This window comes from Narcine bancroftii, chromosome 6, assembly GCF_036971445.1.
Source record: "Narcine bancroftii isolate sNarBan1 chromosome 6, sNarBan1.hap1, whole genome shotgun sequence".
Lineage (NCBI taxonomy): Eukaryota > Metazoa > Chordata > Chondrichthyes > Torpediniformes > Narcinidae > Narcine > Narcine bancroftii.
This window is the reverse complement of record NC_091474.1, coordinates 12545403-12572719: the sequence shown is the minus strand read 5'-3', so window position 1 is coordinate 12572719 and position 27317 is coordinate 12545403. Positions and strand designations below refer to the sequence as shown.

The following is a 27317-nucleotide window of genomic DNA, read 5'->3' as shown; positions in this document are numbered from 1 at the left end:
CTGAACAGACTTGTATCAATGCTTCATGCCATTGCATTCCCTGAGGCAAGATTTGATTACTGGATGCATTTATCTCTGAGCCCAATGTCTTCCATTCTGTGGAGGAAGCATTATGCATTACTCTGTGACTTCTCCCCAGAAACAAACCTCCAAAATTGTATTTCCAATTCTTCACTTTAGTGATCTAATTTGCCTTGATTGGTGCTTCTGAACAAACAATAAAACATGTTGCTTGCTCTCACCACAAAGGGGACAAATGTAATTATTTTCATGGGGGCACAATATGTCCATTCCAATCACTATCACCCGTGGACGTATTGTGAACTTTTCTTGGAAGAAGGATTACTGTTCCAACAAGGTACTTCCCTGTTTACCTTTCAGAAGCAGGAGTGCACATAACTAATAACTTCCTGCTTCTGCCCTTTGGGGCTACTGGTGGAAGTCCTGCTCACATTTATTTCATAACTAATCTGCCCTGAAGGAAATTCGAGTCTTCTTGTTGCATGTGTTCTATTAATTTTAATCTGATAACTGTCACATATTGTTCCCAAGGTATCTCTTCTGTTCCTAAATTAAGTAGAAAATAATGTGCACTTAGGTGAGCTGTAACAAATTTCTGAATGCACTGAAAGAGAGGAGATGAGAAAAGTCTTGTTAAATAGCAGTTTTCTTTCAATCTCCATTGCTTTGTTGTTTTTATGATTTCAGTTTTTTTTTAAAACAGCAGGAGTAACGTGGAATCTTAAATCTGTGAACAAAAAGACTGAACAAGATCAAAAACTTTGGAGAACCATGTAAATGTATTCAGGAGCTGATGTGAAATAAGGCTGTGATGAGTTTATACAACAATCGTTTGTTTTGTCAAGCAATGGGCCCAGAATTGTTGAGTGGCCCCATGCTGATGTCTGTAAGACCATCAGGGAGGGATTCTCTTACAATATACACAATGCACTTGGCAACATTATCTTTAACCAATGCAAACTTACAATCATCGTCTCCCAATACAGCAGAAACTCATAAAGCAGACATTTGTAATGGGGGAGGGGGGGGTGCAGTTTCATTTTATGGTGTTCAATCAGATTACTTTTCACTGGGAGAGATGGAGTGGCCATAAGATTGGTGTTCCATATTTCCAATGAGTGATCAGGTATTGTTACATCAGATATGGTTGCCAAGGGGAATTTTTGGAATGGCTAGGAACCAGAATAAAGTATAAGGTTTTATCTGGAAAATCAGCTTCATCTAGTCCATCAGAGAAGATTGCAAGGCCCTTATCAATGCAGACTCAACAGTGGCTCAGATAAGAGGCTGAAAGAATTTATTACTCACCGTAAGGCCTGCTTTTCCAATTTGAAGCCTCTGCAGTTTCTTCAGCAGAAATGCACACTTCTATATTATAACAGCAACATATTTGCTGAAAGCTCAGCACTGCCAATATGTAAGCATGTCACACCCACAGTAGATGCAAGGCAATTACTCTTTCAAACATAAAACCGCTGAATACATTTTGTGATTGATTTTGCACTTCATATATATGAACAAATCTCGTGACATGTTCATGACAATAAATTCTGATTCGCTTCAACATCTCTCTTTGGCATGTTAGGTAAATAACATCAGGCTGCATTTGTTACAGTTTGACCAAAGCAAGCCCAAAGGGTTTTATATATTTTTGTGCTAGGTTTTATCTTAATCTTGGGAGGCTCCGTTTCTGTGAGTACACCAGGATGCGCAAAGCTGGCAGTCAGATCTCTGTGTCTCATACATGTTCTGGACTAGCACACAATCTCTCAGCTTCATTTTAAAATTAGTATCAGTGACTCTCAGCAAATTATTGAGATCTATAACAAGCTGTATCAGAGAGAGAAAAAATTATAGACCATTTGCAGACTATTGCTGCTTTAAAAAAAGAAGTCGCTCTCCAGTTTTCTGAATTAATAATGAGCCTTTATCTACAGTTCCCATTTGCAGTGAGAACAGAAAATGTCTTCAGCTTCATCTGCTTCTGAATAATATTTGAAAATACAAAATACATGATAAATTAATAAATACAGGCAACTTGTCAATGTTTAAAATAATGCAATAATTAAATCGTGTTAATGATTGATTTATCCTCTTGATGTAACATGGAAATGTGATGAAGCTCCAGACAGATGGATGTTACTTCTTTCTTGATCATGTTTTGTTTTGTTATGTACATTCCAAGGGTTTAAAAAAATGAAAGGTAATGCTACAGATGAGGCAAATAATACTAATGTAAAAAGGTCACTGACTAATCACTGAAGTATTAAATGGGGTATTTAAGAAAAGACTGGCAGTGGGACAATTAAATGAGGAGAATATAAAGAGAAACATAAGGTTAAGCCCTGGGCTAAGTGACCTGCTTTTCAGCGTCAGTTTTGACATCATATGTTTGCTTTTTTGTTTGTTTTAACCAAGAGTGTAATTTATATTATAAATTAATTTAACCCAAAATAAAACAAAAAATTTGGAGGAGCAGAGCACGCTGGACAGTGTTCTACACAGCCAGAGCCAAGGTGCGGTCATTCGCAGGCCATGCCCCCCCACCCCACCTCCAACTGCCGGCCAAGCCTTTGGCACAAAACTTTTTTCATTAATTTATATTTATCATATTAAAAGTAACCTTTTCATTAAATGAAATATAAACAAAATAAGAAAAGAAAATAACATACTCGCATAACGTTAGAAAGGAAGTTATGTCGGTAATTCGTGGAACGCACATGCGCATGTGACGACATAACAGAAATTAGGTCGGGATTGCGAGCAGTGTGCGTGCCAGATTTAAACCCGAATAAAGTGTGCTTACCGTTCCTCCGTTCTGAATCGATTCTTGAAGACACATACACAACAGAAATGGATATAAGAAAATGGCTGGACTTATCTGCTTCTTCAAGGACACCTACAGCTCCACCCAGCGCCCAGTACAGCCGCCTCTATGTTAAAGCTAGAGCCTCCTTCTGCGAGCAGCCATGATGCACCTGCTAAAGTAAGCGCTAGCTGTGGAAGATAATCCATAGCCATAGATGACCTTGGGACTGACCAGCCCAACCAAATTATTTTTCAACAGTACCCTGCCAGCATTTTCAGTGATAGGAAGTGTTCATTTGTCTTCGCTTGGTATCCCAACTGAGACTGGCTTGAACACAGTATCAAGACTGATGCAGCATTCTGTTTTTGCTGTCGGCTGTCTAGCACCACTCGCAGGTCTCAGACACTGGATGCCTTTGTGAGTGCGGGCTTTCGTAACTGGAAAAATTCTGTGGAGTGAGAACACAGATTTCATAAACACAAATCTTCAAAGGAGTTATTCACTGTGGAAGAAGCAGGAGGGTCAACACAACAACTACAAAAGAATAGGTATCATGTCTCCTCTCTCATCAATATTCTCAGATTTTTGGCAGGAAACTAATTGCCTTTATGAAGGAAGATAGAGGCTTTTGATAACATCTTGGAGTGGATGAGTGGACTTTTCTTTTCCTTACTGGACTATACACTTAAAAGCACCCTGAATTGGCTGAGGTTGTGAAAACGATCCTACACAGCGCCATGTACGCCTGTCATGACATGCTAAATGAACTCATAAGTACCCTCAGCAGTGTGGTGACAGAGGCTATAGTGGAGGAAGCAGGCGACTCCTATTACATCTTGAAAGTAGATGAAACCCATGACCCAAATGGGTATGAAAATTTATAGATAGTCACTTGATTTGTAAATGAGTCATATGAGGTCATAGAGTGCCTGCTAACCATGGCAACAGCTGGCAAAGGTGATGCACAGACATTGACAGACACCATTTTGGCAGAGCTAAATGAAGTTGGACTGGACACATCAAAGATTCCAAGCCAGGTATTTGATGGAGCTACTCTGGGAAGTATGGTGGCGTCCAGAAACTACTGCAAGAGAAGGTAGGTTGTAAGATACCTTATATATACTCTCTTAACCACCAGCTACACTTAGTGGTAGTACACGCAATGTCAACAGAGACAGCTGTAGTGGACTTCTTTCATGTGTGTGATGCCCTCTGCAAATTCTGCAAGAAGCCCAAAATTGCTGTGCACTTTAAACACCTTCTGGAACAAAGATGGACGGGACATCTTGCACTGTCAGTCTTTATAACATCATTTGATGACATAACATCTCTTTTGACTAGTGGGATTGATTCTGTGCTGATCGATAGTGGAGAGATATGATTGGAGGCTGTGGGCCTACTGTGCAAGATGACTGAGCCCAGTTTCTCAGTCATTGCCAAATTAGTGCCCTGTTGGACCCACCAAACAAGCTTCTACAGAAAGAGGGCATTGACTTGATGACAGGTTTAAATATTGTTTATGTACGGAAACTCATTATGACAAGGAGTTTAATAAGGTGTGAGACATGGCCACGGGTGCGAGCACAGTGCTGAGACCCGCGATCACCAGACAGAGACGCAAAGCGAACACGATTGTGGATGATTATGTCATTATGGAAACTACAGGACATAGGGATGATGATTTAAAAAAACAGAACTACAACAGTACTACAACACTATCGATTCAATGCTTGGAAAGATAGATCACCGATTCAGCGAGCGCAACTCACAGTTGGCTGGTGCACTTGTTGCGCTGAATCCAGAAAGTGATACATTTCTTGACATAAAGGCTGTGAAGCATATCTTGGACCTCTCACGATCATCTATAATTGAGACAGAGTATAAAGATGTTAAACAGTTTTTCAGCTCATGAAAACAATCACAACCAATCGAGGGGGATTGGACTATACAGAACATCTTCTCAAAGAACCACACACATCTGATCAGAATGCCCAGTGCACTGACTGCTTTCAAACATGCCTTAACATTTGCCGCCTCCACAGCAATGTACGAGAATTCATTCTCCTCTCTGAGAACGTATTTTCAGACCACAGACATGCAATGCTCCACAAAAGAAAGGCCCCAGTTTGGTCAGCTAGCATATGAGAGGGATTTAATCTGAAAATGAACAACTGAGTGGAAGGACACCATTCTCAGGAGATTCAGCACCAACACTCGCCGCCTGTAACTCCTCTAAAGCTAAGCCATGCATTTAATTCACTTTATGATACCAGCCTTGGCTTTCATGATTATTAGGCAAAATGTTGGCTGATTTTTGGGTCTGTCTGCATTTATTTGGTAAGAATGGGATATATAATTTGATTCAAATGATATTCTAATGGAGCACCCAGTGCAGTGTGTGTGTGAAAGAGAGAGACTTTGCAGCATGTTTTTAAATTGAAACTGGATTTGGGTGTTGGTTGTTGATGGCAAAGTCTTATTATCAGCAACTTCTGTGTGGTTTGAAAGGTAGAGTTTCTGGCCGGTTGGACCCACAATTGAGAGCCGAGACCAAGGGAAAGCCCTTCAAACAACAGAAGGGGCCACAGTGGTGGGAATGGTGAAAATAGAAATGAATATAACAATTTATGGATGCAGAACTTTGAACCCTTTTCCTTTTGTATTTAATTTATTGTGAATAAAGTTTATGTTTGGTTGGGATTCAACATTCATTTTGAAAAGATGATAAATACATCTGAAGCTCAAAATGGGTGCTTTCGAAATTTGCTTTCATATTAGAGTATGGTTTGAACACGAAGTTGTAGGCCTTTAAGCTGCAGGTCCAAGTGCAGAAACCAGCATCACTAGGGGTTGTGGTGATGCCATTAGAATGAGTCACGTGGTTTTGTCTTCATGCGCACTTGTTTGAAACACCGGAGAGAAGGGGAAGTGTGACGGCGTGGCGGATAGAGGATGTCCATGGCAGGTAAGGCACCACCCACACCCCAGAGTGAGTTCTCAAATGGTAGTTTGTGCCCCCCCTCTCCAGTTATCCTAATGCCCCCTCCCCCCCCCCCCCATTAGATCTCTTCTGACGCTGACCGTGGTTTACTAATTAACAAGAGAAAGGAAAAGGACTACGATATCAGAATTATTTATGGTTGCAAGAGATCTTGAGGAGTCTTTTCAGAAAGAGAGGAGAATATCAGTGTTATGCATTAATAACTCTGGCATAGAGGACTAGGCAGAGAAGAGATTGGGATGTTCAAGGAAGGTTGTGGTGGTAATAATAAAGCAAAGCATTATATTGAATGGTTCTTGGTGAAAACAATTTTTTTATAATATATTGGTGATGTCAGTATAATGTCTAAGAAAATGCATTCAAATATGTGCTTGTAAGTTCATCTTAATTACTGCCATTGATCCCCTATATGAAGTATACCTATTGGAAAGCAATTTAATTTGCAAGCTGCCTCAGATTCATAAGGGTCATTTGGAATACAGAAACAGGTCCTTGCCCCAACTTGTCCATGCCACCCAAGTTATCTATCTAAGCTGGACCCATTTGCCTGTGTTTGAACCATTTTTCTCTACAACACTCCTATTCATGAACCTGCCTAAATACCTTTCCAGAATTATGCAGATCCTGACTCTCAGAATCCCTTCTAATAACATCCCCATCACTTGTTAGGCTCAACAAGCCTGGATTTCTCATTCTTCAATAAAGGCAGGACATTCGCCACTGTTCAGTCTTCAGGTACCTCGTCCATGGCTAAGATGATGGCAGTATCTCTGCCAGGGCTCCTTCGACCACTTCCCTGACTTTCTGCAATGTCTGAGGATACCCTTGTTCAGGCCCCTCTTTTGTCATAACCCTCTTTTGTAAGATGAATATGTCCCAAGACATTTCCCTTAATTCTTTTGTTTCCATGATCTTCTGCACAGTAAATAGAGATGATTTTTTTTCTTGCAAGAACCTTGAATTATAACACAGTTTTCAAGCTGTGTTACTGTAACATGTAACAATGTAACATGCATCCATTAATCATTAATAAGAATTAACCTTTATCTGTATTTCTTGTTGTGAAGGTCCAATGCAGGAAACAGTTAAAGATTTCTGGAGAATGATATGGCAGGAGAATTCATCCAGTATCGTCATGGTAACTAATCTGGTCGAAGTGGGAAGGGTATGACATGCCTTCTAAATTCATCTTTTTATCTGTTTTGTTTTGGCAAAATTATAACTTCATATTTTAATTTGAGAAAATGTTAATACTTGTTGAAGTTGTGTTTAACCCCATGGTTGTAGAATTCCCCAGTTATGCAAGAAAATATTTTAATGTATTTTATTGTACACAATAGATTCGAAAATAAAATTCAGAACCTTCCATTCTGCCCCCTTGAGGCAATAGTGCATTACTTACATAATTTCGGTAAAGAATTCTAAATATTTCAACTATTATTATTCTATCCTTTTGAGAAATGATTGGACAATTGCCAAATAACAAAGTGTGGGAACTTAATTGATCTGACTAAGAAAGTGCCCATGAATGAGAAGAATTCTAATATGTTGCTTTTAATTTGAAACATAGGTGAAAACCTTTTGAAATAAGTTTTATAGTTCAAGCTAATAAATTTCAAATTAAGTATGCAGGAATTGCATGCACATTTCTAGGTGCACCAACTTCATATTTAATGAATGTACAAAAAGTGTTCGTTGGACCCTTGTCTGACATTGCAGAAGATGACCAGTTGAAGCCCAGTGCAAGACTGCTTTCCCGACCTAAACTTGGGCATTGCCTGTTCCTAATTTCTTCTAATTATTTCCTAGATCTGGATTCTGAAAAAGGAGGTAGGATGCTTATCATGCATCTAAAGATGATGGGATACTCGCCAAGCTTCTGATGTCATCCCATTCCTGCCCAATCTATCCCATCTTTTGCCTTTTCTCCAGTCTTCCACACTTTCTTCAGTAATATCGCCTTGAGTTTCCAATCGATCACTCCTCTTATTCTGTCCCTTTCAGATTCACAAACTTGAGGGCTACTGTGATGCTCATTGTGACAGAACTTGGTTTTAACACAGCTCCAAGATGATGGGTAATATCTCATTATTCAGGCAGAGTCAATGTAGAAATGGGTGTGTGCAAATTTCGAACCTCAATGCAATTGTCTTTTATCACATTACCGAAGCAATTGTATGTACAGTAAAACCCCTGGTATCTGGCACCTCCAGGGATTGGTAGATGCTGGATAAGTGATTTTTCCAGTTGCTTCAGGTTGCATGTTACGTGGATTGGGGAACCAATGACAAGGCATGCCAATTTAAAATCTGTGTTTTTTACCTAATTTTTTTTTGCCAGTTGCTTGCATTCCGGATAGCAGGGTTTTTATGTATATATATCATATCAACAAAGCACCACATTACTTTAGCTGCCTTTATTGTTTGAAAGGAAGTTCAGAAATGCAGCTAAAGCCCAGAGAAGTAAATGAAGCACTAAGGTCAAGGACTTTATATTCTCTCTCTTATCACAATTCTTCAGAAATATCTTCAACTTGTTGCTTTGATAAGTTGCAACATTTTTCAGTTGAGTAGATCTTCTCTGTACATGAGGTTTTGTATGAAATCATTCAGGATTACTTTATTATGTGGTCTGACGTAAAATCATCTTTTAATTATTGGTCAATCTTGCTTCATCTGCAGTGAAGCAAATTGTGTCCTCGATCGAAATAGCACATAATGGGAAGTGAACTGAGGCAGATCTTTAATCACCTCATTGTCTTCGATGAAAATGTCTCATTGTTTTACAATGTTCTATCTTGTGTGGCTTGGCATTTTTTTTCAAGTTTGCTGGAGATTAGCAATATATTATATTATTTAAGATGTCAAGACATTCTAATGAAACGCTAGCACTGAAGTGCAGGAGAAAAGTAACATTTGTTCCTCATTATATTCAATTATCTTACATCATTTTAATAGCTACAGATATTGTTGAGTTCATTGAAACATAAAGTCAATGATCCAGTATATTTGGGTATTTTTTTTTACCATGTGTGTTTTCCTTTCAATTAAATCTGAGGCGCCTGCAAGCTCACACCAAGACACAAGAGCAACTTGTCCGTGAACTACTCTTTGCAGACGATGCCGCTTTAGTTGCCCATTCAGAGCCAGCTCTTCAGTGCTTGACGTCCTGTTTTGCGGAAACTGCCAAAACGTTTGGCCTGGAAGTCAGCCTGAAGAAAACTGAGGTCCTCCATCAGCCAGCTCCCCACCATGACTACCAGCCCCCCCACATCTCCATCGGGCACACAAAACTCAAAACGGTCAAGCAGTTTACCTATCTCGGCTGCACCATTTCATCAGATGCAAGGATCGACAACGAGATAGACAACAGACTCGCCAAGGCAAATAGTGCCTTTGGAAGACTACACAAAAGAGTCTGGAAAAACAACCAACTGAAAAACCTCACAAAGATTAGCGTATACAGAGCCGTTGTCATACCCACACTCCTGTTCAGCTCCGAATCATGGGTCCTCTACCGGCATCACCTACGGCTCCTAGAACGCTTCCACCAGCGTTGTCTCCGCTCCATCGTCAACATTCATTGGAGCGACTTTATCCCTAACATCAAAGTACTCGAGATGGCAGAGGCCGACAGCATCGAATCCACGCTGCTGAAGATCCAACTGCGCTGGGTAGGTCACGTCTCCAGAATGGAGGACCATCGCCTTCCCAAGATCGTGTTATATGGCGAGCTCTCCATTGGCCACCGAGACAGAGGTGCACCAAAGAAGAGGTACAAGGACTGACTAAAGAAATCTCTTGGTGCCTGCCACATTGATCACCGCCAGTGGGCTGATATCGCCTCAAACCGTGCATCTTGGCACCTCACAGTTCGGCGGGCAGCAACCTCCTTTGAAGAAGACCACAGAGCCCACCTTACTGACAAAAGACAAAGGAGGAAAAACCCAACACCCAAACCCAACCAATCAATTTTCCCCTGCAACCGCTGCAACTGTGTCTGCCTGTCCCGCACCGGACTTGTCAGCCAAAAACGAGCCTGCAGCTGACATGGACATTACCCCTCCATAAATCTTCGTGCGCGAAGCCAAGCCAAAGAAGAAAGAAAATTTACCATATATACTCATGTAAAAATCGAGTTTATAGCGTTACATTTATGGGGTCGACTATTACTTGGTTACTACTTTTGAATGCATTAAGTACCTGCATCATTCAAGGCGTCAGGAGTTTCAATGGGCAGGTAGCGGCTGGGACTAGGTGGTAGGTCCGCCTTTGAGGCATTGGGAGCTCTGATGGGCAGGCAGCAGGGCCTAGCAAGAGTCTGCGGTCTAGGCATCAGGAGCTCCGATGGGCGGGCAGGCGGGGCTGAAAATTGGAGGTCAACTTTTACATGAGTATATATGGTAGACGAACACCATAGTAACAGGCCCTTCTAGTCCTCGAGTCTCTGCCCTCCAACTACACCAATTAACATCAAATCCCCCTAAATTTTTGAAGGAGTAAGGAAACCTGAGCACCTGGAGGAAATAGGGAGAATGTATGAACTCCTTACAAATAGCGTCGGATTTGAACCCGGGTCACTGGCGTTGTAATAGCGTTGTGCTAACTTCTCATGGGAAAAAACAGCTGGATGGAGGCGACACAACTGATAAATGCAACATCAGCAGCGAAGCATTCCTTCCAGCTGTGTGGGGCATGCACTTGTTCTCAAGGATACAAAATTCTGAAGGGGCGTCACGTGATGGAATAGTGGCTGGTCAGGTGGAAACAGCCCTCTCCAGAGAAAAGGTAAAAAAGGTGTGAAAAAGCAGAGCTCAATAAACATAAAATACAGGAAGAAAAAGATAAAGTTACAGAGAAGAGACAGAAGATGGCCCCCAAAAGAGAAAAAGCAAGAATAACAGAGAAAAGGGAAGAAGGAAAATCACCGGAAAAGAAAGAAGGCCTTACCTGCACATCGGAGCAGAGAGCCACCGTGGAAATGAGCGGCCAATCTCCGGTGTTGGTGAGTCCTCAGAGGAGCGGTGTCCTCCTGACTGGCGGACTCCAAAAATGGCCCTCAGAGCCAAGAAGAGGTGCACATGCACAGTGCGCAAGTAAAGGAAAAGGTTAACGCCGACTGGAGGAGGACTCAGCTGAGGAGCAGCCAGGGGCGAGACGCCCAGTATCGGGGAGATCGGCTGGGGAAAGTAAACAAGAAAGAAGAAGAGAAGAGTGGTGAGAAAGAGAACGAAGGGCTGGAAGAGGGTGAGTGGCAATGGGGCGACTGACAGGGGGACGACCTGCGGCAGGAGACCCAGCAGCGAGTCGAGCTGCAGCAGGAGGCCCAGCAGCAGGTCGACCTGCAGCGGGAGGCCCAACAATGGGTCAACCTGCAGCAGGAGGCCCAGCAACAGGAGACACAGCAGCTGGAGGCCCAGCAAGGAGACAGAAGCAGCTCACCAGAGAAGGATGAAGATATACAGATACAGAGAAGAGAAGAAGATGACACAGACATAGATACAGACACAGAAGAAGATGACACAGACATAGATACAGACACAGAAGAAGATGAAGACCTAGAATTTCAAAGGAAAGAAGAAGGTAAAATAGAAGGACAAAGTTTAGATATAGCCTTTTTCAAAGAACAGATGAGGTCATTAAAAGAATGGCCATCATTGGAATTTAGTTCAATCAAAACAAAAATGAAAAGAGCTGAAGACAGAATACAAAGTTTAGAGTTATTTCATGACTGAAATAGGGAAAAGAGTAGAAAATGTGGAGGAACGAGAAGTTGTTGTAGAAATGGAGATAAATGATTTAGGAGGAAAGTTGGAAAAGAGCGAAAAAAAAATTAGAGACACAAGATTTATTGACACAAAAAATTGACGTATTGGAAAACTACAGTAAGTGAAACAACATAAAAATAGTGGGCCTGAAAGAAGGCAAAGAAGGGTCAGATATGAAGGAATTTATAAAACGATGGATCCCGAAGGTGCTGGGAATGACAGATTCACATGAAGAAATAGAAATCGAAAGGGCGCATAGAGCGCTAGTACTGAAACCGCCACCACATCAAAAACCGAGATCAATATTGGTAACATTTCTAAGATATGTGACAAGAGAAAACATACTGGAGCAGGCAAGAAAGAAGGTTAGAGAAGACAATAAGCCACTGGAATATAAGGGACAAAAAATATTTTTTACCCGGACATAACTTTGAATTTTTAAAGAAGAGGAAGGAATTCAACACAGCAAAAACAATCTTGTGGAAGAAAGTGTATAACTTTATATTAAGACATCCAGCAGTACTCAAAGTATTTATTCCTGGGAACGGAATAGACTGTTCTCAGACCCAAAGAAAGCCCAAGAATTTGCTGAACATTTGCAGGACAGGAGAAGAGAAGGAGGAGAAATGACAAGAAGGATGATCGGCAAGAAAATATACAAAAATATGTAAAAATATAAAGTAAACATAATGTATATATAAAGATTTAAAGATGGATAAGAGAAAGGGAAGAAGGAGAAAAAAAAGAGAGAGAGCTTTGTTATAAGTATAAAAAAAGTGTTCTCTGGTGGTGGGAGAATAATGGTCACTGCGAAATCGGTTGACTCTTGCGAGTAAGTTGGCAAACCGAATGGAAAGGGGAGTTGTGCTTGCCGTCAAGGGACAGGAGGCAATCCAAGGAGGGAAGGTTCATTTGGGGTTAAAGGGATTGTTGGGGTATTTCATATCTTAAATTAAGATTATATATATTGAGATTAAAAAGGAAAACTTAATAAAACAGTCATGGGAAAAAAGGGATGGAGGTGGTGGAGGCGGAAAAGAAGCGAAAATAAAGATATAAGATGGCCACGTTAGACCATATGACTATAAACATTAATGAAATATATAACCAAGTTTAAGTGTATCCCATTGGAAAAAAAAATCACATATAATTTAAAAGACAAAGTTACAATGTTTGAAAAAACTTGGGAACCATATTTGGAACATAACAGAAAGAGCAGGCTTCGGACCACCACCACCACCTAAAATGATAAGATAAACACGATCAGATTTAATGTGAATAAGTAGATGATACATCTTTATGTTTGTATTCCTTTTGTATAAAGATATTGTTTTATTGTATTTTATATGTTCAATATTGTATTTTATATGTTTTTGGAGGGGGGTGGGAAGGGAGGGACAGGGGGGGAAAGAGAAAATGTCACTGTGAATATTTAAAGAGATGTATCTGTCAATATATTGGTTGGTATGGTTCATAGTTTGATAAATAAAGAATTACAAAACAAAAGATACACAATTCTGAGACCCGTGGCCTATTTGCCTGAGCATTTTCTGTTCTTATTTCAGGATTCCAGCATCTGCAGTTGTTTCCACTCTCATTTACAAAAGCGTCCTACATCCACTCAACTCTCCAATTTAGATTGTTCAGTGACATTGATTTCAAGACTTCTAAATTTGTCAGGGAACTGAGAATGGCAACAACACAAATGCCTTACAAAGCAAAATGAAAATTGACATACAAATAACAAAAAGACGTAGCAGACAACTCAATTAATGGCAGGTCACTGCATGACCCACTGTGTCCAGACCCCCTCGTGATGATGCTCAAAATTACCGGAGAAACTCAGCAGGTCCCACAGTGTCCATAGGAGCCAAAGATGTATAACCAATGCCTCAGGCCCGAAACTTTAGTTATATTATCCTTGCCTCCTATGGATGATGCTGGACCTGCTGAGTTTCTCCAGAAATGTTGTGTATTTGTACAATTGCAACATCTGCAGACTTTCTTAACTCACCCCACTATTGTGTTTTCATTCTCAATGTTTTCTTTCTCTTCCTCCACTTCCTGCTGGGTTTCTGGAAAAAATGATTCAATGTAGAGCACTCAGGAAGGTGTGACATTTGATTCATCCATCAACAGCTCATAAATCTGTGAGCAGGCTTTTGATGTGTTTCTATTATGGCCATTGGTGTTAGCCTCCCTTTTGCCATCGAGGCCAGCACAGTCTCACCCATCAGGATTTATTCATGCGGGCAAGCCCATTTTGCTCTGGCTCCCTGCCCTCAGCTTTGAAAACATTCAACAGCTGAAAATTCAATTATGTTTTTTTTTAATAAAGAACTTGCGTGATTTTTCCATTCTGAAGTTCTCCTTACCTTCCTGGTGTGGCCGGTCACACAGGAATGACCAAAATTCCAAATATCCTTATTACACCATGAGTTCCTGAAGTGCAGTATATAAGGAGCCTGGATGTCCTATTCATTAGCCCATTGTTCACAGATCACCTGCAGTTCAGATTAGACTGCAGGCGATCCGTGAAAATAACCAGGGGTCGAGGAGGTAAAATGTCGAGCGGGAATGAGTCCTTATGCGTTCTGTGGAATTGGAACATAGCAGCTGCGTTTTAAAAAAAACGTAACTGACTACTGAGCTAAAGGTTTAAGAGGTGCAAACTATCTTTAATTAGTGCTCTTTTCTTTCAGTATTGGCCCCTCAATGGGGTAACCAGTCTGTGGAGTGTGGTTAATACTGGATATTCTGTAGGCAACACAAAATTTGGATATTGGCTGCCACAGGCAATGTGTTTAGCACTCATTGCAATCCTACCTCTTGTTCCTGCTTGCAGTATAACTGTGTATTGTAGTACATTGCACTAATACACCACAATCTTCTGATTTCTAATGGTAACTTTTCATCTTTCTTTCATGGCTTCAGGGTGTCAGAGTAGCCTATTTGTTGTGTATTCAGATCACCAGTCAATGCCTTTTTCTCTGATCAGCCAGTTCTCCCCAGTCGCTGAGCTGATTACTTCATTGTCCTCAGTCCTACCCTCTGGTGACTGAAATCAATAGGGGTTTTTAGACTGCAGGCATGTAACGGCGCAATCAAGGAATTTTGCTGCTACACGGGGAGTCTAAAAATGAATTTGCAGGAATTTTGACTCATTTCCTGCACCGCAATTTATCCTGCAGGACCACTACAACCTTTTAGAGGAAGCCTGCAGTGTAAATCTTACCGGAAAAATTTGTTGACGGTCATCCACTCTACTGCATGTCCAACCACTGGCACTGTTGCACTCAGGTACTTGCAGTCTGAAAAAGTGCCAGTGTGAACGACCACATGGGCATAATTATGTTAATTTCTTAGGTGATTTTCATGATATTGCAGTCTTAAAAAACATTTGTGTTACCCAGCTCTTAGCTGAAGCAATCCTTCACTTCACTCTCTCATTCTGCTCTGGTTGACTGTGCATTATATATTTTTTTCATTTTTATTCCAATCTTCCCTGTAATCTCTGAAACTGTTCACTGATATAGATTTCTAAATGGACAAATTTCCTCATTACTTTTGTAGTGCCACCAATCTCAATCAATGCCTCCCGCCATCAAGTACCTCTGTGGAATTAAACCCTATTTTAGGATACTTTTATTGTTCTCTTACAGAATGAGGCTCGTGCTGTAATAGTTAGCATTTAATATCTGTTCTCAATTGTCCAAGGTAAGTTGGTACTGAGCCACAGTGTTTAATTTTGAAATATGCAAAAAGAAATTGCTGAAAATGCTAAGATGAACTTCGTCTCCTTATCTCTCTTTAGTAGAGAATTCTAAAGCACCACCCAAATGGAGAAGAAGTTTCTTCTCCTCTCTGCCCTGAGTAGCCGGCCATTTATTTTGATTGTGAACCCTGAGTTTTGATGCCCAAGCATGGGGAAACATCTCGGGTATCTGTATCTACCATGTCAAGACGTTTCACATTATTACACACACACATAAACACACACACACACACACACACACACACACACACACACACACACACCTCTCTGACCATTCCCCAACTTGTTCACACCTCTGTGGTCATGCCTCACGATTCTAATAGAGTTTTTTTTGATGAGGTAGCAAAATAAATTGATAAAGGTAGGTTGGTAGATGTGGTCTACATGGATTTTAGTAAGGCATTTGACAAGGTCCTCCATGAGAGACTCATTCAGAAAGTCATGAGGGCATGGGATCCACGGAACCTTGGCTGAGTGGATTAAAGTTTGGCTTGCATGTAGAAAGCAGAGAGTAGTAGTGAAAAGAGGGCATTCTGCCTGAAGGTCAGTGATAGTGGAGTTCTCCAGGGATCTGTTCTGGGACTGCTGCTCTTTGTGAATTTATAAATGAGCTAGATAAAGAAACGGAAGGATGGGTCAGTAAGTTTGCAGATGATAAGAAGGTTGGAGGAGTTGTGAATAGAACTGAAGGTTGTCGGAAGGCTATAGACATGATGTACAGTTGGGCGGAAAAGTGGCAGTTGGAATTTAATTTGGATAAGTGTGAGGTGATGAGTTTTGGAAGGTCAAACCAGAGGCTGAGTACAGGGTTAATGGTCTGTTCTTAAAAGTGTGGAAGAACAGAGGGACCTTGGGTTCAAATCCATGCAAGTCTCAAGGTTTCTACGCAGGTTGATAATAGTTAAGAAGGCTTGTGGATTGTAAGGAGTCATTAATAGGGGGATTGAGTTCACGAGTCGAGAGGTCATGTAGCAACACTACAAACCTCTGGTGAGACCACATTTAGAGTATTGGGTTCAGTTCTGGTCACATCATTATAGGAAAGCTCTGGAAGCTATGGAGAAGGCGCAGAGGAGATTTACCAAGAAGTTGTCTGGATTGGAAAATAAGTCCTATGAAGCAAGGTTAGCAGAGCTGGGACTTTTCTCTTTGGATCACAGAAGGATGAGAGGAGACTTAATAGAGGTCTGCAATATTTTGAGAGGGATAGATGAAGTGGACAGCCAGCACCTTTTGTTCCTGGACAGAAATAGCAAATACCAGAGGACATATATACAGTTAAGGGAGGAAAGTTTAGGGGAGAGATAAGGGGTATGTTTTTTCACTCAGAGATGTGGTGCCTTGGGTGCATTGCCAGTGGTGGTGCTGGAGACTGTAACTTAGGGGCATTTAAGAGTGTCTTAGGCATATGGATGAAAGAAAAATAGAGGGTTATTTGGCAGGAAGGGTTTAGTACTTTTAGTATGTTTAGTGCCTGGGGTGCATTGCCAGTGGTGGTGGTGGTGGAGACTGTAACTTAGGGGCATTTAAGAGTGTCGTAGGCATATGGATGAAAGAAAAATAGAAGGTTATTTGGTAGGAAGGGTTTAGTACTTTTTTTTGGTTGGAATATATAGGTCGGCACAACATCAAGGGCTGAAGAGCCTGTACTGTGCTGTAATGTTCTATGAAATGTCTGTTGTGATGTAGTCAAAACTCAGAAATACTAGAGGAACTCAGCCATTCTCACAGCATCCATATTATTGACATTTCAGGCCTAAGTCCTTCCTCAAGGTAGTGAACAAAAATCTTGAACCATTGCAGTCATAGGGAAGAAGGTACTCCCTCTGCCCTGTTGGTTAGGAGGTTTCTGAATTTGAACAATTAATGATGAAGGAATAGCAGCATCTTTTCAGGTTAGGCTTGTACATGATTTGGAGACGGGCTGACAAGTTACAGAGTTGCCATCCAGTCTTATGGTCCTGCCCTTTCCATGCCTTTCTCTCTGGTGATGGTTGGTGAGCTTGAGGCAGGGAGGTAGCATGAATTTCGATGAGTGGGGTTTGATGTTTTTTGATTGCCAAAGTGATTGGGGGGAGGGGGCAATGTTATCACCTTCTGTTTATGTGCTTCAACTATACTTATTGCAAAAATGTGAATACATCACCTGCTACAATGCATTGTTGCTTTCCTTTATTCCCAATTAGAAATTCTCCTCTCCTTTCAACTTCTGCTGCTGCTGGGCCCTGAACAGGTGGCCGCTCAGTCTGGTTCCCTGACCTTGTCTTGTTAAGCTGCAATAAACTGGCCATTCGACTTCACATGGACTTTCGTTGATGAGGATCAATGTTGAAAATGGCCTTGTTCTACACTCATTTCTCTGGTCCTCTGCCACTCAGCCCTGGCCAACTCCACACTCTGTTTATTTTGTTCTCATAATTCACCCCCTCTGTGAAAAACAACAGACTCGTTCTGCTGGCACCTTTTTATGATTTAAACTGCTTCTATCTGATGATGATTAACATGCATCAGAATCTATGCCCCTTCCCACATGAAAGCAGAGGGAGAAATTAAATGGTTTGTTTCCTTTGGCCTCTGGGATACTCTCCAAAGAATTTGGACAAGTTAAAATTTGTTCTTATGGTTCAGTATGGCTGAACTATTGGTTTCTTCCTTTTACCAGTTCAGAGTCATCAATATCCAAAAGATTAAACCATTCAGCCTTGAATACTAATTAATCTCAATAATTAATCTAAGCAATTTTCCTGTGTGAGAAAAATTGTTACAAGGTATTAGTTCTGAAAACTAATTTTTTCAAAACAGCTTGATTGGAACTGCTGTATATTATCTCCTGGAGATGATAAATGAGGCCAATGGAAGATTGTGAACGAGGAGCTCAAACTCACCAAACATTTGTACAAATTGTGACATTTGCACAAACATTTGGATTTGCACGGTCTCGCAGCTTCAGTCAAACATTTTGCCTCAGGGTTCTCTTTCGAGACAGGTTGGTTGCAGCTAAAATGTTTCCCCAGCCAGCTGGTCGAGAGACAGAGGAGTCACCATCTCACATTTTGGTAGAAGATGTTCAGGACTGAGACGAGGACAAATGTCGTCACTCGGAGATTGGGAATGCTGCGGAAAACAGTAAAGGGACATGGAGAGGGTGCAGGAATATAGTGCAATGAGGCGTACAATTTGGAGGCACAGTTAGCGTAATGGTTAACACAACGGTATTACAGTGCCTGCAACCCAGGTTCGAGTCCAGGAGTTTGTTCATTCTCCCTGTGCCTGCGTGAGTTTGCTCCAGGTACTATGGTTTCCTCCCACCTCCTAAAACATACAAGGTTAATTAGTGTATTTGGGAAGCACAGGCTCGTTGCTGTATCTCTTAAAAAAAATTAATACTCCACTGTCTAATTGATCAGAAATCCTGATGGTTTGACATCTGACTCAGTGGGTGAAGTTTCCTGTGACCCCTTTAAACTCACTGGGACCACCTTCCCATGTTCCTTATAAATTCACCTGACCCTATTCACCAGGGCCTTTTTCCATATCGACTCGTTCCCACACTCCTTATAAACTCACCCGAGCCCATTCCCACATTAATTCACTGTGGCCTATTTCCATTCTCCCTTTAAATTCACTGGGGTCCTGTCCCCATGCTTCTTATAAATATAGAGCCCCCATTCCCAGCCTCGTTTTATATTTAACAGGGTTTCAATCCTACATTCCTTTTAAACACTAGATTTTGTTTCCCATATTCCCTTGAAACTCACGTAATTCCCTGAAAAATTTGTTATGCTTCGTTGAAATATCTAAAGAAAAGTGAATTAAAAGTTGGTTCCTCCTGCTAATAGGAGTAACATTCAATAGTCTGGAAAATGTTCCAGACCAGAACCACCAAGGTCACCATGCTGCAGTATTGAAAGGCAGGGCATGTTGGAACAGCCCATTGGCCAATCCCCATGACTATTGCTCTATAGTTCAATGTATTCAGTTTAATTAACTTAATTGTAGCTGTTCAATGCTAAGCATAGGATATTTGTTTTAATCTTGGATCAACAGTGATTTTGTTTAAATTTGTAACTGGTCATTAATTGCTTAAGAAAGAGGTAATTAACTTATCTCTGACCAGCTGAGAATTTTACAGTGACAGTTAAACAACTGTACAAATTAAGTGATTCTACATTTAATCAGCATATAGTTTGCATTTCACTTGGAAATGTCAAAGTGATTGTGGACGTAAAAGATGTTCAGGGAAGTGAAAACTGTGTTTAGCGAACTACTTGCTTTGTTTGTTTAACCATCCCGTTGATCTGGGAAGGCCTCACTGGAGGGATCCTGAGCCAATGTTAAAAAAGAATTGTAAGACAGCCCTGAGAAATCGCAGACTCGTTGTTTATGCACAAGATCTGAACCTTTCAAATTAGAAATGAAAACAAAATGGTGGTAACTGGACAGCATCTCTGGAGAAGGAACAAAGAAAAAACATTGGCTTTGCATCATAGAACATGACAGGCACTTCACCCCATGATGTTGTGCCTACCTAATAAAAACCTGAACCCTCTCTACCTCATAACCCTCCATTTTTCTTTCATCCATGTGCCTGTCCAAGAGTCTCTTAAATGCTCCTATTGTTCCAATCTCCACAACACCTCTGGCAATGCATTCCAGGCATCCACAACTCTCTGCGTAAAAAGAGCTCACCCCTGATGTCTCCCGTAAACTCGCCTCCCTTCACTTTGTACAAATGTCCTCTGGTGTTTGCTCTTCTCAACATGGGAAAAAGGCACTGGCTGTCTATCTATGCCTCTCAGGATCTTGTAGATCTCTATTAAGTCACCTCTCATCCTTCTTCGCTGCAAAGAGAGAAGTCCCAGCTCTGCTAACCTTGCCTCATAGGACATATTTTCCAATTAAGAATCCAGGCAACATCCTAGTAAGTCTCCTCTGCACCCTCTCCATCGTTTCCTAATCCCTCCTGTAATGAGGTGACCAGAACTGAACGCAATATTCCAAGAGATTTATACAGCTGCAACAAATCTGAAGGATTCATTGCTTTCACCAGCATACACTTGGATCATGCTGTGTGACTGAATTCATAGCCATTTCATGGATCAGGACGCACATAATATTTATTACCCCCACTTCATTATTAAGCCTTCAACATCAAAGCAGTTTTAATTGTTTATTCAATTTGTCTCTTCTCCCGGGAGCAATGGAGGATAATGGGTGACCTGATAGAGGTGTTCAAGATGATGAGAGGCATTGGTCATGTGGATTGCCAGAGTTGAAATGGCTAACATGAGGGGGCATAGTTTTAGGGTGCTTGGGAGTAAGTAGAGGGGGAGGGGGAATGCAAGAGGTATGTTTTACACACACATAGAATGGTGGGTACCTGGAATGCACTTCCGGCTGGTGGAGGCAGGTACTATAGGATCTTTTGAGAGAAAATTAGATAGGAACATGGAACTGAGAAAAATGACAGAGGTTCTGTAAAAAGGAGGGCAGTTAATTAATGCTTAATTTAATAGATTTGAGTGCCATGATAGCTTTTGAGAGCTGGCACATTGCAGTTGAGAAAATCATGTTTAAATGAGGTTTTTAACTGTAATGAATAGTTTTGCTTTGATGAATGTGGATACACTTTTCAAATTAGATTGTGGGAACATGAGGATTGTGGGAACATGCTCATGAATGTGCATGAACATGTATCACAAAGAACAAATTTAAATGTCTGGGGAAATCTTTCGCAAGTTTCAGGCTGATGCAATGAATACAGATTCACTACAACTAGTTATGAATTAAAGTTTAATAAAGTTTAATTATGTTATTGACAGAGCAGTTTGAAATGTTCTCAGCTTGAAAAAAGAATCTATAAAATTGTAAGATGTAAATATTTCTCAGGTACCGCTATCCAGAGTATTGCTACGTGGTGGATGGTGCAAATGCCCAGGGATGGGACTGAAAAGGCCAATTTGCAGCATTCCACATTGTTTAGTGTCAATTTCCAGGATTTACCAACCATACTGCTTCAAAGCAAAACCCAACAACGGGAATTGTTCTCATCTTTGTACTGTGACTGCATTGACCTTTATTGAATAAAACATGTTCTGACAACTTAAACTTGTATAAAACTTTTAAAATAGTAAAATTTACCTCATCCAATTCACAGGAGCCAAGGTTCATGTGTGATGGAAAGATACTGGGACAGATAATCAAAAACTTAGCGACAAAATAAGAATGACTAAAGTCCAAAAGGAAGGAAGAGAGCCAGCAGGAAAGAAATTTAGGGAAGGAAATCGGGAGCTAACATCCAAGGCACTTAATGTGCAGCCTCCAGATTAGGGATATGTAAGAGACCAAAAATGAATGAGTAAAGGGATGCTGGAGACAATTATCAATATTAAGAGGAGTAAGGGCATGGGAAGCTTTCAATAGAAGAATGAAAATGATTAAATCAAGGTATTAGCAAACCAGTATTCACTGTGGGTCAGTGAGCATAGGTGGTGGGGCTGTGCCTAAGGATGTAGATACATAGTTTGACAGCATTATCCATTCACAACTCACAGCCACTCCGACCCACGTGGGATCGAGCCAGCATAGTAGGGGTCGGTATGGCGCCTTAGCAGGGCGCTACTGGTTGAAATCTTTAATGCTCCCTTTCAAACCCAAGATCAGGGTACCCACTCTTCTCCCCTTGCGGTTCACACAAGCCCTTGGGCATGGCAGCAGTTTAAAGATTAGGGCTTTAGGATCATTATAGAGGTTTGATTCATTTGGATGGATTTCCCGTTATACGGCTTGGGCAGGAAGGGAGTAGTGTAACCCACCCCAGTTAAATGTGGTGTCACATTTGACGTGTGTTTCAAAGGTCAATCTATGAATTGCCCATTTCCAATGAAAGTCGTTCTCATGGAAAATATTTTGAAAACCATGTTTCCAACAACTGCCCATTTGTTTCACTTCCACTGTTGGGATTATTATGAATTTTACTACCAGAATAATTCCATGAAGTATGCATCCATTCATATTTTATTATCAATCCAAAATATGGAATAAATTGGTGGAAACAAGAAACAAACTGCAAACATTTTTAACTAACTGCCAGTCTTTAGAAATATCGATCAGCAGTTGCTCTCCACAACACGTTACAACTTGCTGATTTGGACTGGAGGGAGCACCTGCAAACTTAAGTTTGGAAGACGAGGCACATTGAACTCAGTTTTGGCTTACTAGTTAAATATAATGATCAAATGGCCATCTGCTGCACCACAGAAAAATCAGCTTACATTCCATGATTTCATCTCATGAGCACCTGAAAGCATGGGGACGAATTTCAGAACTGTGTGTTTATTGTTCTTTACTCATTAACTGACCAGCGTTTTCTTCCTGTTCTGCATCAGGTGAAATGTTGCAGGTATTGGCCAGATGATACTGAGCTATATGGTGATATTAAAGTAACGCTAGTCGAACCTGAGCCATTGGCAGAGTACGTCATCCGCACATTCACAGTTCAGAAGGTATGTAGCATAGCTTGAGTGCTGTGTGCTTTTAATGTTCACCATCTCATGCAAGTGGAAGAACTGAAAATATTTCGGCAACAAAGAAAATTAACATTTTTATGTCGCATTCTTCATAAGCAAACCAAATAAAATAAACGTGCAGGAAATGGAATAGTTCCTGAATGGAAACTTGAACTGACGCTGCCATCATATGGTCTGGGACTTCAGGCTGCCCTCTGGTGGAAAATGTTTTACATTGATAATGCAGAAGTGGGGAAGTTAGCAAACAATTGATATATAAAATTTACCCTCTTGTCTGTCAATGCTGGTGTTTTTGCAGGGAGATTGGGTAGATTAGATTCAAAATTGGTTTGTCCATAAAACATAGAAGGTAGGGGAGGGGTGTTACTCTGAGTAGAAGTCTATGATCAATAGTCCTCACATTGATCAGTGTTGGGACCACAGATGTTTGTGAAATATAGAAATGACGGAGAAAAATGTAGATGGACTGATTCTTTATTTTGTGTGCTCTCCTGGAAAGCCAACCTGTACTTAGCCCAACAGAACAAAATGCAGTGAACAAGTGTCGCATAAAATAAAACATGGAGAAGATTGGGTTAAATCGAGGAAGGTCCAGTTAAACTCTGCAAGGCATCATCTTTCACCACTGGGAGGTTTTCTTTCCAGTGGGAGGGGGAGAAGAGAGTGCGAGCACACTGGGATGTTGGCTGCTTTCCTGAGGGAGCGGGAGTTGATGGAGGGGAGGTTGGTTTGCATGAAGGCCGGAGGTGCATTCATATTTCTGCAGTTTCTTACGATCTTGAGCAGAGCAGCTCCTGTACAAAGCTCCGATGAATCCGGACATGCTGAGCGTTTCCACAATTTACTGCTATTATTTCAGATTTCTTGCATCTTCAGTTTTGGACTTTATTGTTGTGATGTCCTGTGGGAATAATTGCATTGTGATTAAATTACCAATATAGGTCTCCCCAATTTTTATTGCGGGGAGTTCGGCCCTCAACTGAACGCTGGAGCTGTCTAGAGCTGCTCTATCTGCTTCCAATCTTGTCTGTTCCTTTGTTTAAACAAAAAATATTGCATGAAGGAAGAGACACGTTTAAGTTGAATGTCCTATTTGTATCTCAACTTGTTGTTTTCTTTTTAGAAAGGTAATCATGAAATTCGGGAGATTAGACAGTTTCACTTCACCAGCTGGCCTGATCATGGAGTCCCATGCTATGCAACTGGTTTACTGGGGTTTGTGAGACAAGTAAAATTCCTTAATCCAAGTGATGTTGGGCCCATTATAGTACACTGCAGGTATGTCTCAGCTGAAGAATGCATTTTATTCATTGCTTTGGCACAATCTATGATAAGTTTTGATTTACGTTGTCTGCGATAACAAGCATTGCTGTTCTAAGTATTGTTAAATGAAAGCTGAACAAGAATCCTTTAAATACCCTTGAAGTTCATTACATGTTGGTGCAATACAAAGCATTTATGCCCTATGAGCATAACAATTGGACTTTCGTATTGCATTTTGCTCTGTATTGTTGAACCAACATCATTTTAATTTCTTCCTCTTTCAGTGCGGGCGCAGGAAGGACAGGGTGTTTCATCGCTATTGACATCATGCTCGATATGGCAGAAAGTGAAGGTGTTGTGGATGTTTACAACTGTGTCAGAGAGCTCCGTTCACAGAGAGTCAACATGGTGCAGACAGAGGTACTTGATTTATTAATAAACATTTCACGGCCTTGAGGCTTTATTTATTATTGTGCACTTTTAGATTTCTCCATTAGAGATTTGCTTTTCTTAATTAATACAAATGTTAAACAAATGTGCTATCTAATGAAATCTTGTAAATTATGTAAATCAAATTGCACTTAAACTGAGAGCAAAGGGATTTGCAATAACTTTCAACACAATATCATCAGGCACATCCCATATCCAATGAATACACTTATCTGTTAACCATGCATATCAAGAAATAATTGTCACATTATTTTTAAATGACAAATGGGACTGTTCACTGGCAGTGGCACATCAGGAAAACCTCCCTTTAACATGCCAAAATATTAGCTTTAATCATTAAATTATTGACCTTAAAGTCTAATAGGAACAATCATAGCAAGGTGCATCGTATCACAAATTAAATAGGTTATTTAAGTTAATATTAAATAATATTAAGTTTACATTTAAGGAGGTTAAGAGAGTATTATAACTGATGAAAAGTGAACCAAAGTGTTGGAATATTTGTAACAATTCTTGCCACATGCTATACACTGCAAAAGAAATTATTTTGCTGAATCTAAATCCTCCAGTATGTTGTGTGTTGCTCCAGATACCAGCATCTGAATTCTCTTGTGTGACCTACTGTAAATGTGTAATGTGCATCAACAAAATATATTTATCCACAGGTGATGTCACATAATATATGAAGTTGCATTCAACATAAGAAAGACAGTTAAAGCCACTTCAAGCTAAATAATGAGAATAGCATCAGACTCAAACTAACTGAAACAGCCATCAAGGGCCAATGGCATGAAGTCACATCACACACAAATGGGGCGACTTTCTTCATATAAGGTGTTGGAGGTGAAAATTGTGGATTTATTTCAGAACTTAAGAAATAGGAGCAGGACTAAACTATCCTCCCATCAAGGCTGCTCTGCCAGTCAATGAGATCATGGCTGATCTGATGATAGGCTCATCTCCACCTACCTGCCTTTTCCCTATATCCCTTAATTCCTTTACTAGGTAAAAGTCTATCCAACCTTGTCTTAAATATATCCACTGATGTCTCCTCCACTGCTTCACCGGGCAACAATTTCCACAAAGTCACCACCTCTGGAAAAAGCAGTTCCTCATTTCCATCCTAAATCTACTACCCTGAATCTTGAGGCTATGCCCCCTGTTAGGTCTGCTTTGTTCATGAATGAGTGAGACAAACACCAGGCTGAGTCGAAATCAGGGTTCTTTGTTCTTTATTACCGGATTGTAACACTTGCGACTAAACATGTTAGTCGGAGAATGCATTCTGCCGTTATCAGCAAAATGGTGATTTTTTATACCCTTGGATATGTGCTTAGAACATCATCATATCATTACTTGTCCAATGACTAAAACTGTTGCTATCCTTTCCCTGCTAGCTTCCTGCCTCTCAATCCATCAATGTCTCTCTTATCTTGTAAGTACAAGGATGCATTCACATCTTGTTACAGCCCTGTACATTCCCATCTCATGATGTTTTACCTAACAGGAGTACAAGGACACCTCCCCTTCTTGTTACTGCCCTGTACAGGGTAACTCCCTACACATTCCCATCTCATGATGTTTTACCTTACACCCCTCATTCTGGTCTCACTTACCAGTGGAAACAATTTACCAACCACTATCTTATCTATGTCTTTCATAATTTTAATCATTTTTTATAAGATCTCAACTCATTCTTTTAAATTACAATGAGTGCAGTCCCAAAGGAGCCCAGAGGTCGTGACAACAGGGGCTTGTAGACTCCATCTGTGATGATAAAACAGGATGGTTCAAATTCTTTGCTTTTTCCAGGAGCACAGAGGGAGGTTCTAATCCAAAATAAGCTTTCTTCCAACAAACAAAATAGCTGGATCTCCTGCAGGCAGTAACCAGTTGTGTTCACATGACAGCAATCTCACCTCTAATACCAGGGACTCGGCAGTAACCAGTTGTGTTCACATGACAGCAATCTCACCCCTAATACCAGGGACTCGGCAATATTCCTGTGGAGCAATGAAAGAGTGTTGTATTTCAGAGATTGCTTCCTTTCAAATGAGGTATAAAAGCCAAAATCACATTTGTGTGCATAGTAAGTTCTTGATAAATGAGCTCCCTCAACCAATACCCCAATAAATAGATTCAGTGATGTTTTATGTTGCTGTTTCCAGGACATTGCTGTCAGGCAATGGCTGTGACATTTACTTACATAGTAGCATTTGCATATTAATAACCACTTGACTTCAAAAAAAGTAATTCATTGTGTGAAGTGCTTTGAAGTTACTTAATGACATGGTAAGACACTGTGAATGCAAGAAGTATTTTTTATTATAAATATCAGGGAGAAGCACAGAATATTGATCCTTAGAAACAATATCAATAATAAAGTCATAATGTATGTGGCAACAATAGTCTTTACACTTGGATGAACACATAGATTGAGGGAAATAATCAGTATGATCCATCATTGTTGTTTTTAATTAAAATAAACATTGAGAACATGGGATTTATTCCATATTTTGCCATTGCTTAAAGTCTGATGATTGTGGATGGGGTGGGGGGTGGGGGGGGCGGATCTTTATGCATCTCAAGAGCACGAGGTAGATTTCTGTCACCTGATTCATGACACCCTTGAATGGTTGGCCATTCAAATTCATTAAGATGAACCTCAACACCCGTGTTACTCTGGAGTGACACTGTGTGTC

The 27317-nt window shown here is 40.6% G+C and overlaps 1 protein-coding gene and 1 long non-coding RNA gene across 26 annotated transcripts in view; one reads left to right on the top strand and one right to left on the bottom strand.

The window, feature by feature from the left end:
* Positions 1-27317, top strand: part of ptprt (protein tyrosine phosphatase receptor type T) — a 1055968-nt gene that overhangs the window by 962865 nt on the left and 65786 nt on the right. For 24 of the 25 annotated variants that reach the window (XR_011339907.1, XR_011339906.1, XR_011339908.1 and 21 more), the window contains 4 exons: positions 6899-6996; positions 22762-22878; positions 24026-24180; positions 24450-24585. Coding sequence is in view for 21 of the 25 variants with exons in the window: in XM_069884025.1 (XP_069740126.1) it covers positions 6899-6996; positions 22762-22878; positions 24026-24180; positions 24450-24585 (506 nt within the window). In the remaining 4 variants the exon portion in view is untranslated. The remainder of the gene's footprint in view (positions 1-6898; positions 6997-22761; positions 22879-24025; positions 24181-24449; positions 24586-27317) is intronic. The other variant, XM_069884005.1, reaches the window with a different exon arrangement.
* On the bottom strand, positions 4-3684 carry LOC138735731 (uncharacterized). Its single transcript, XR_011339922.1, has 3 exons — positions 3609-3684; positions 2828-3278; positions 4-625 (listed from the first exon to the last, which is right to left on the bottom strand). It is a non-coding gene; the product is annotated as an uncharacterized lncRNA (long non-coding RNA).